Source organism: Periophthalmus magnuspinnatus, chromosome 8 (assembly GCF_009829125.3).
Source record: "Periophthalmus magnuspinnatus isolate fPerMag1 chromosome 8, fPerMag1.2.pri, whole genome shotgun sequence".
Classification (NCBI taxonomy): Eukaryota; Metazoa; Chordata; class Actinopteri; order Gobiiformes; family Gobiidae; genus Periophthalmus; species Periophthalmus magnuspinnatus.
This window is the reverse complement of record NC_047133.1, coordinates 7,189,124-7,200,222: the sequence shown is the minus strand read 5'-3', so window position 1 is coordinate 7,200,222 and position 11,099 is coordinate 7,189,124. Positions and strand designations below refer to the sequence as shown.

At 40.7% G+C, this 11,099-nt stretch overlaps 1 protein-coding gene across 1 annotated transcript; it reads right to left on the bottom strand.

The window, feature by feature from the left end:
* Positions 1-1,406: 1,406 nt before the first annotated feature.
* Positions 1,407-6,895, bottom strand: ubald2 (UBA-like domain containing 2). The gene is made up of 3 exons (XM_033971209.2): positions 6,635-6,895; positions 4,217-4,270; positions 1,407-3,247 (listed from the first exon to the last, which is right to left on the bottom strand). Exons 1-3 carry the CDS (start codon positions 6,752-6,754, stop codon positions 2,999-3,001), a joined length of 423 nt encoding a protein of 140 aa, XP_033827100.1. The 5' UTR covers positions 6,755-6,895; the 3' UTR covers positions 1,407-2,998.
* Between the last annotated feature and the right edge of the window lie 4,204 nt (positions 6,896-11,099).

Sequence of the window (11,099 nt, the reverse complement as noted above, 5' to 3'; positions counted from 1 at the left end):
TTACACACAATAATTTTGGACTTCATTAAAAATAGGTAAATTGGGACTGCCACTATCTAAAATATAATTGAGAAATGGCTTGAAATAAAAAGTGGGCATGAGCTTGGTCAGAGTTTCTCAAATGCATGTATCTCTTTTGGTTAGTTTCTTTGTTAAAGTTTCTGAAACAATTATATACTGTAGTCCAATTTTACATCCAATTTAGCAACAATTCATACCTTTCAGAACAGGTTTAGATCTTGTGGCACTTGGAAACCCCAATCTTTTCTTTAGTGGCATTAATGTGAAAAGTTAGAGCTACTGAGCTAGGTCACAGTTGTCATATCTACGTCTGTATACTCAACAAAATGTAAAAACATCTATTCTACAAATTATACATGTTATTAATTTAAGGTATTCTTTATACGGTAAATAATAGTTATGTTTTTTTCCATCTGTGAAAATGTAGCTCTCAAATATATATAAACAAAGATCCATTTAAAGTGGGAACTGTTTTGGCGTCATTGGTAAAGTTACTGTGACGTCACTTCTGCCCTTTTGATTCCCAGCTGTTTGATTATAATTTAAACACAAAGCAAAGAGGAGCCAGTGCAATTTTACATAAACAAATTAAAAGGGAGAGAGAGTTTGATCCCCGGAGCCTGCCGTAGTGCGCCGTTGATTCAGCCATTAAAATTAATTATCAACTTTAAATTGTGGCCATAGTGAATCTGTCCTTCTAAACTCTCTCATGTTGCACTTTTCTGATCCTTCAACTAAATCACGTTTTAAAAATAAATTATGAACTGAAGCGTTTCCTGTGAAGACTTGTTAAGTATATACATAAATGACCTCCTCTCTGTTTTAAAGTCCACTTGCCTTCACTAGACTCATTCCAGTCATTTTAGCTCAAACTCATAATGTCCCACAGTATGGCATTAAACTTTATGACCAGGCCAAGTTATGCGTCATGTTAATAATGACTGGTTATCAAGGCATTTTTGAGTAATAAACATATCTGTAGTTAAATAAATGCAAGAAACTGTGGAAGATTTCTGACAAAGTAAAAATATCTCCATGGAGACAAACTGGTGTCTTTTCTCCACATGAAAAGTTATGAATTGTATCTTTAACCTCTGTTTTACCCTTTACAATTCGCTCCATTATTTTAGCTCAGTGGTTAGCACACAGGGCTTGGCTGATGATTGGGTTCAGAATCGTGACAAATTAGGACAGTTGCAACATTTTAAAATTAAATATTTTATCTTTTGAATGATATGAGCTCCTCTGTGTTTTAAAGGCCATTTATCTTTACTACACATTCACTGTTTTGTTTTGTTTTTTAGCCCGATTTAAATGACCTCTGATAAGTTTTATAGGCATGTTCAAAATGTGAGCATGAACATAAAAAAAATCATCCAAACCAATTTCTTCCAAAAAATGTCCAGCTCATGGCTTTATTAATTTCTCAAAACAAACTAAAATGGCTCCAGTGACAAACGATAAGAAAAGTACAAACAAACTCGAACGCAACACAAACATCTCCAGTCGTCGTCCTAAACACACTCTCCCAGTGAGGTCCAGTGACGTCAGTAAGAGCCCTACACCCGTGTAGTGTCTCCTCCCCCTCATGGACACTTATGGTACTGCCACTCAAGTCAAAACAATACACAAACCCTCGATTCTTGTCATTCTTGTCCCGCCTAGAAACAAAGCAAGTGCCCTATACATTTTGATTTAAGTAGTTTCACTAATTTTGATTAAATTAGTTAGATTTAAATTTTAGCTTGAAACATTACTATTTCCCAATAGATTACAACAGCAACCCTCTCTCCAGATGCATTCCCTTAAAAAAACATTAAAACTACATTGAAATAAGTCCTAGCTAAATACAAAATAAAAACAAGATCACACCTTTTACTCATTGCAGTGTATAGGCCAGACTACATGCATTAGTAGAGCGTTAGTAAAACAAAGATGACCGAGGTAACAGCTGAATCAGTAGAAATAGCTTCTCTAGTTTATGTTTGTCCGAGGCGGTGGTCTGCAGGGTTATATCCAAATAAACGAGAAGTTGGTTTTGTAAAATATTTGAAAAAAAGTAAAACAAAAAAAAAATCTCTAAAGTGGTTCTTGTTATTCATCCATTTTCAAAGGTGAAACTGTAGATCCAAAATGGCTCCTCGTGACTTTGTGGCTGTCTCCATCAGAGTTGTAATAAAATCTCCCATGATCCTCTTCTTTATTAATAATCCAATTCTCATTAATATAGTTCTGCAAATTACAGCTTTGTCACCCAATTGGTCGATGCTGGCACGTCTGAATGGTGGGTTGGTTCTGATTGGTTGTTTGTCTAAAAAGGGGGATGGATCAAACATGTTACTTTAAAGGTGAACTGCGTAGTTTTTCTGGTGTGGAGAACACAGCTCTTTTGAATTGGGAAAAAGTTCTCAAAATGTCGCATATAACAGGAAGCATAGAACATGATAGTGGGTGATTGTTCAAACCAGTTCAATTCACTGACTTCACATTGGATTGCACTGTACGTATGTTAAAATAAACCAATTTATAACGACCAATCAGAGCACGCCATCCGCCAGCCTTCACTGTAAAAAATGTTCCTTACAAAATCTCATTATCAAACCTAAATAAAGACAATTGTTTACTGTTCAGACACCATGACCTTCAACCCATCACAGCATTTTTCAAAAACAAAAATGCATTCTAGAAAATTTTGGATAGAATACCTTTACAAAACTATAATAAAATTCTCCATTTTAAGGCTACAATAACTCGCATCTTTTTGCTGTTCTACATTATAAGCAAACTCTTTATTGCAGTACCACAAATGTCCACGAGGAGGCGCTACCATATCTCTGCCGGTTCTGTCGAAACATCCATAATATATTCATAATCCAAGTCCCAAAAAACGCCGCTGCCTCTTTCGTAGCAGCCTCCCATGATCCTCTGCTTCAGTGTTAGTGTAGTCCCAGTTCGTACCAGCAGGGAGCGCTGTGCCTCATCTCTGCCCGGGCACAGGCTGCTGCGTCGCGGTGCCTGGCTGCGACACGGGCGGCCACTGGGGCTGGCAGCAGTGCACGTGGAGGTGAGGAGGGGCGTGCATGTGAGCGGGGGCGTGCACGTGCAGGTGGGAGGAGGGAGGCAGGGCCGAGGGCGGAGGTGAGCCGCAGTCCGACGCCCGAAGGTTTGAGAACATCGCCATGGCGTCAGGGAAACTGGGCGGAGTGGCAGGAGTGTTCCTCGGCAACTGTGAAGAGAGAGAGAAAGAGAAAGGCAGGATTAAGATCTGTACTGCTAAAAAAAAAAAACGCCATTGTAAAAAAAGAGCTGCAACCATAAACCGTATATGTAAGTGGACATAGCTAACCTGCTAGATGCCACGTTCCAAATAGGAAGTGAGCACCAGCTTTCAGCTCCATCGACTCTGGCTCCAACTCACTTTACATTGAAATATTGTCACCCCTCCCTCTATAACGGTTGCTATGAGCCAAAATCACCCCTTTAACTGTGAGCCTCGATGAGCTTCATTTGATTGTAGCTGAATACTATGGTCACACTCACTTAGTCCACTTTTTTATACAGTCTATGAATCCAACACATAATTGTGACTAGTCGGGAATCACTGATGCAGATACTGGTATCGAATATCAGCGTGATACAAAATAATAATAATGCTGGATTGTGTATTAGTTCCTTGATATCGGTGAATCAGATATCCTCTTTGGGACTTAACAGCTATATGTGTTTTAAGAATAAAAGCCATTTTCCGTCCTCACACTGTTATCGGTTAATATTGGTTATCGGCAAAAGTTCAATATCGGTATCGGAACTGAAAAGGCTGGATCGGTGCATCCCTAGTGACTAGTCGACTGTTAAAATGGTCATATTAAATTTCAATAATGTCAATAGTACCGGCCTCTACTGTATAAGACAAGCCAAAAGACTTTTATCATAAAGACAGTGGCATTATTAAATGTCAAAAAAGAATAAACTATTTTGATCATTTTTAGTTAGTGTCAGTAAAAGTGTGTGTTGTGGAGCAGAGCTCAGACTTTGAAGGGATAAATAGTACTTTTGTGGAAGTTTCGCGTTAAATGGCTCTGATTAAAAGTCTCCTGTTCCAGTGGAAACGTGGCCTAGGTTCAGTTCAAATAAAATCAAAAAAGTTGTGTCTTTGAGTGTGTGAGAGAAACAGAGTGAGAGAGAGAGCACTGACCATCTGATGGGGGCTCGGGATGTTGGCCTCTTGGAAAAATGAACTAAGCGCCGTCTGCAAAGGAACACAACAGTTACAACCAGCGTCAACAACATGAAAGGCTAAGACATGAACATGTGTGAACAAACTGGTCGTATGAATGGGTTATATATAATGGGTTATTGGGGATTTTTACAGCTTATGTATTTTATCGAAAGTGAACAAATGTGAGGAGGTGTGAGGGCTTCCCCTCTGCTGGAGCACTCAGGAAACTCAACTGAAGCCAAAAACAATTGACACTTTGCGGCGACATCATGTTGGGGGTGTTCTATATGTATGTCTATAATGGAATGTTACCATGGACACCACAAACAATGTCAAAAGATTGTCTGAAAACTCAATGAATGTAAACAGCACCTTTTCAGGAGCCTGTGATCAATCTGAGCGTTCATGGTGAGTGACTGTCCTGCTATTTGAGGGACTTGTTTAAGAGCACAATTCAGCTCACCTGTTGTAGTTACAGCTAAGCTTCTTTATAATCAGATTGTGTTAAAATAAAGCTCAGATCAAAGTCTAACTTGAGCTTGAATCTAACTTGAGACAGAGCAGTGCCAACAGTTAGCTTCACACCCCCAGGAAATGTTGATGACATCAAAATATCAACAGCTGTCAACTTCAAAGCTGCATTGTAAACAACATTATGGTTAAATGTTTTTTTAATAGATTCTGTTGAGCTCTTTCATCATGACTTCAGGGTCAATGTAAAACTGCTGCTGTTTGGTCTCAGACAGATTTAGACCAGGTTCAGGACTTGACCGGGACCCCCAGAGCTGAAGAGGGGGTCATTCTGCTCTGACCCCTCCCTCTTCACCCCAAGCCCCTCCCCCAGCCGCTCAGGAATGTCTTGAACGTGACATACATTAGAACTATTGTTTACTCAACTCACTTTTGGACTCTTCAGCTTTGGGATTTTATGTTTCACACTAGAGCTGCATGATTTGGGTTAAATATCTGACAAGTATTGTGATTGGATTTGTGATTTATGATCAAAAGTAGGATTCTGTTCAGAGTGCACATTGTAAACAGCTCCAGGGGCATCCACATTTACTTCAGAACATGTTAGTAAAAGTCTAAACAACTACACCTCTGTTGATGGGTAAACAACACTGTGAATTAAACTTAACAGAATAATACCAATATTTCTCTGAACAGTCCGATATTTTTCCGAAGTTCGTTCAGCTCTGTCTCATCTGACCTCTGACCCCAGGCTGATCAGGTGATGCCTGAATACACAGGTGTGGCCTGTGTCTAAACATGAATCAGCTGCTTTTCTATAAACAATCATTACAGGAGCATAACAACACAAGCCCTACGGAGATACCTGTTTTAGACGTTTATAGATCAGGTTTAGACCTAAACCAGGTCTAAACCCGATCTAAAAACCTAAACCAGACCGAATTTTTAGACATAATTTAGGTTTCGTCCCTGGTCTAGTCCCTTTTAAGACATAGTTTAGTCTAGTTTTTAGACCTGTTTTAGATGTGATTTAGTCCCGATTTGTGTTCACATTTCTTTGGTCCTGGTTTGAGCCCACTGTAGAAGCAGACTTGGTTTAGTCCTGGTCTAGTCCTGGTTTAGTCCCAGCTTTGTTGAGGGAAGACTGCAAATGTGAGCACAGCCTTAATCCACATTTAGACTTTGTTTGGTTTTGGTTTAGTCAATCTTCCTACTGATTAATTGTTAGCCATAGTTTAGCCTTGAATTTGTCCCCTAATCTAGTCTTGTCTAGTTTAGCTATAGTTTAGTACAAATCCTAATGGTAAATACCTTGTTTGCAGTCTTATTTTCTTGTCTTTGTGAATAGAACTTGTTTTTTGTTGGTTTTGTTCCTGGTTTAAGACTAGATTTGGCCTTCAGTTTGGACCTGGTTTAGTCCTTTAGTTTAATTCTTGCGTTGGTTTAGGTCCTGGGTTAAGTTTAGGCCACATTTAATCCAGTTTCTACATGTTTTTGGTACTAGTTTTGGTTGGTTTGGTTGTTTAGCAGTCCACATTTGTTGAATTAGTTTTAGTTTCGTTCCTGATGGTTCAATTCATGGTTTTGGCCCGATTTTTTTCTGACTTTGTCCGTTCATTTCGTAAACAAACTTTCCCAAACAGTAGACTATTGTAGACTGGTGCGGGCCTAATGCTGTATCCGGCTGAATGTTCCGGTGTGTCAGCTAAACACAGAGCTAGCGGTGATCAGGCGGAGCAGCGTGGCCCCGGGACAACACTAAAATACACTCAGAAATAAAGCACATTTAAGACCAATGCCGAACACTGCGAGACTGCACAGACCTACGGGACAGACGGACCGATAATTGGACCAGGGACCCTTGAGCTTAGCGGCTAAATCAGGCACTTAAAGCCGCGGAAGAAGCCACGGCTCAGGGCTCACCTCGAACTGCCAGTGGGCCGCTTGGAGCAGCTGCTGCGCCTGGTCCGCCGCGCAACCCGCCGTCAACACGAACTGGTTTATCATGATCTGGTGCTTCAGCTCCTCCATGTCCACGGACATCTCCACCGCGTCCACGCCGAGAAACAGTCACTCTGAGCGGCTGGTGGTCCCGAGTACACCGCCCTGGAGCCGCAGAGTCCGGATGAGCCGCGGCGGTTGGGCTTCTCTCGCGTCTTGTCGCTACAAACAAAATATTTTCATGCTGCCGTCACCATCAACAAAGAGCACGGCGCGATCTGATTGGTCCAAAAGGCTACTACGAGCGCGCTGATTGGCTGGAGAGGAGACCCGTTCAAAAGAGTGCAGAAGGGTTTGTTTTGGTGTCTGGGTGCGCAGGGGCGGGCGGGGTGCTACTGTAAAACACGAGCCCTCTCATAAATAAATAAACAAACAAATAGATAAAAATAATAATAATAATACAATAAAATAAAATTGAAATAAAATAATAATAAATAGATCAAATGTTTGTTAAAGTACATTAAAACACACATAAAATTATATTCATATGTAATAGCAAAGAATGTGGAATTGAGCAATAAAATTTACAATCAAATATTTTTCATCAACGGTCCCATATCAAAACACAGGACCGATGGAGGGCCATAGACTGGAGCTCAATGCAGTAGTAATAGTACTATTAGTAATAGTAATAGTAGTAGAAGTAATAGTAATAGTAGGAGTAATAGTAATAGTTTTAGTAGAAATAAGAGTAGTAGTAGTAGTAGTAGTAGTAGAAGAAGAATTTAGGTTTTTCTTAACGTTTTGGATAATATGGATTAAATTGACATATCCAGTAGTAGTAATTGTAGTACAAGTAGAAGTAGTAGTAATAGTAGTTGTAGTAGCAGCAGAAAAAATAGTATGGATTAAACTGATGGATGTAGTAGTAGTAGTAGTAGTAGTAGTAGTAGTAGTAGTAGTAGTAGTAGTAGTAGTAGTAGTAGTAGTAGTAGTAGTAGTAGTAGTAGTAGTAGTAGTAGTAGTAGTAGTAGTAGTAGTAGTAGTAGTAGTAGTAAGGTTTTTCTTAACGTTTTGGATCATATGGATTGAACTAAACAGGTTTAACTCAGATCGAGCGTGAGGGCTGTGAGATCTGATCAAACGCACAGTAAACGAGCACGCGCTGTATCAAAGTAAACTCTGGATTGTGATTGGCTCGTCTCGGGGCGCGCCGCTGATTGGCTCCCGGTTTCACGAGCTGTACAAACGTAAACACACAGAGCCATCACACAGAGCACATGTGACGGACAGAAAATGGAGGCACACAAGGAAATGAGAAACACACGAGAGGGTCAGGGTTTAAAGCTCTATGAGGGAACCTTTTCGAGACAGCCTACTCCTGCTTCTTTTAGTGCTTTTATTCTTCCACTTCCCTCTAATTCAAATAAGCACAGACAGGTTTAGGTTTTCAGAGCAGTCATCTTAAAACCAGAGAGTTGTTGGTGCATAATACTGTCATTGTGTCCTTGGGCAACACACTTCTTACTTTGTCTATGTCTGAAATCTGAATGTGATGTTTGAGTGTCTGGTGTATGTCAGACAGGCTGCTGGTTCAGATTTACAGCCAGGCCTTGGAAAGTGGTTTATACTCATGGTTTTCAGCATTTTGAGGACTTTTGACAATTTTAAAAGATGAATTGTCTTGTTAATTACTATGGAAACCGTGCTTTTTTTTTTTTTATCATTCTGAGAACCATGGACGCCTCCCTAGGGAGGTGTTCTGGGCATGTCCCACCGGGAGGAGGCCCCGGGGAAGACCCAGGACACGCTGGAGGGACTATGTCTCTCGGCTGGCCTGGGAACACCTTGGGGTCCCACCGGAGGAGCTGGAGGACGTGTCTGGGGTGAGGGAAATTTGGGAGTCCCTGCTTAGACTGCTGCCCCCGTGACCCGGCCCCGGATAAGCGGAAGAAAATGAATGGATGCATGGATGGATGGAAAACCATTGATACAACGATTAAAGTGAAGTAACAGTAATGTTTTTTTCTCACTGCAAGTTTTTGAAAGTCCTCCTTGCTAAAGCTAAAAGTAAATATTTAGTGTGTCCTACTGAGGATCTAAGCTGAATAAAGATCTAGTGGCTCAGTCTAACATTTATAAATGCACATATTTTAATTATGTCTGTGTTTTGACGTATTTTGTTTTGATTTACGGCCCTTGGTGGAAACACATCGGACACACCTCAGTTTCTGTGTGTACATCTGTGTGTGCGGGTTCTACTCCAGCACATCCTCACAGGCCTGAGCCACTGCAGCGTCATTCAGTGGGTTTTGGCGCCCTCTGCTGTTCTACAGTGTGACCTGACACAGCTGCGCCTCTGACTGACAGCACTTCATTCTTCCGTTTCAGTTTGACTCGTGTTAAATAAGTGCAGATTCTTTTGAACAGCCTGATGGTTTAGTGTGTATCATCCATGGAAGTGTTCTTATGTATCATCTGTATTATCAGTAAATGGAGCAGGCTCACAAAGATCTACTTCAGTCATTGTTATTTTATTATTATTAGTTTATTTGTTATGGACGTGTCCGGTGTCCATTGTACTTCATCACTCTAAGCAAGGTCTGTGAAGTGTCTTGCTCAAGGACACAACAACCCTCCATGATTCCTAATTATTTTTGTATATATTTTCTAACATTGCAACTTAATTTTAAGGGTCAAACTGCTCTAGGTCTATGAGTTTCTTGAGCCTGTAAAAATATTTTATTTATAAATGTGCAGTTTTGTTCGGTGTCCAGTGTTTCACTATTTTAACAGCATCTGAGTTCTGGTCCAGTTTATACTGTTGCTGTGTCCAAGAGCAAGACTCTTCAGAACCTTACCTGAGACTAATGTGATGTATGATCAGGTTGTGTGATTACTACATAAACTTTGGGTACAACATTTACTCAAGTACTTTTCATCTGATGTAATCCAGGCCTACAGTCTGCTCCCTCAGCTCTGACTCCTCGTGTCTTTGGTCCCTGACAAAGAGTTTAAACCTTCCGACAGCAGAAGAACAGAGGCTTGTTTGCCTTGTCCAAAGGCGTACATCGTCTTGTGTCACGGTCATGTAGCAACGCCATGATGCCACGAGGGGTCAGAGGTCACAGGTCAAATCAGCCGACCTCGGTGACCCTCAGCAGAGGGATTAAACTCAGAGCAGCCAAGTGCAAAACCAGGCACACGTTTGATCAGGGGACTGAACCAGGACTAAACCAGAACTGAACCAGGTCTAAAGCAGGACTAAACCAGGATTGAACCAGGACTAAACAAGGACTAAAACAAGGACTAAACAAGGACTAAAACAAGGACTAAACCAGAACTAAACCAGGACTAAACCAGAACTAAACCAGGACTAAACCAGAACTGAACCAGGTCTAAAGCAGGACTAAACAAGGACTGAGCCAAGACTAAACCAGAACTGAACCAGGATTGAACCAGGACTAATCCAGGACTGAACCAGGACTAAACCAGTACAAAACCAGGAGTGAGCCAAGACTAAACCAAGTCTAAGACAGGACTTAACTAGGACTAAACCAGAACTAAACCAGGACTAAACCCTATACATCTCCTCTCTGGTCTTCCTCTCAGCCTCCTCTCGAGGTTAGCTCTGACATCACACAACAAGAAGAGCTTCTGAATAGAAACAAACTCGGAAAAGTCTAGAAATCTCTGTCTGAAGTTGGATTTCTAGACTTTTCTGAGTTTGTTTGTTCTCGCAGTGTCTGGGAGGGTTTCCATTGAGTGCTCCACTGACAAAACTGTCACCTAATGTTACAAGCATTGTATTCAGAATCTCTTTCTCTCTGTTCACCCCCTCCCTCCCTTTCTCTGTCTCTCTGTCTGTATCTCTCTCTCTCTCTTTCTCTGTGAAGGAATGCGCACAGTTCTTGTACAGACATTGGTCATTATCTCAGACAAAGAGTCAAAACCAGTTAAACCATAAATCTCACAGGGGGAGAGAGAGAGCAAACGGGACGGAGCACTTATATGATCCTAAACATGTCCTCTGCACTTGACCCATCCTTCAATGTTTCCTGGTTAAAAGTTAGATTCATTTCACTGCAAGTTTATAATTTTACTTCCTGGTTGGACAGGGGCAGCATGTGACATACATAGAACTAATTCCATAAGTGTTACCTAGCAACCATAATGTTAACAATCCCAAAACCAGGTCCAAACAATTTAGCCTATTTTTGCAGATTATCTTTCTATTTTTATTTTATTTGTTTGTTTTTTGTTTTGTTTTTTAGCACAAACAGGGTCCAATATTGATGGTTAGACAAATAAAAATAAATGACGACACATATTGCTAAATGAAGGTTTTAAGTGTCAGAAAATGCCTTCCTTGTGCGTAAATGGATAGAGACGTGAACCAAATGGATGTGAGTAAATGGATGTTACTTCCTGTAGGCTATTTTTGTTT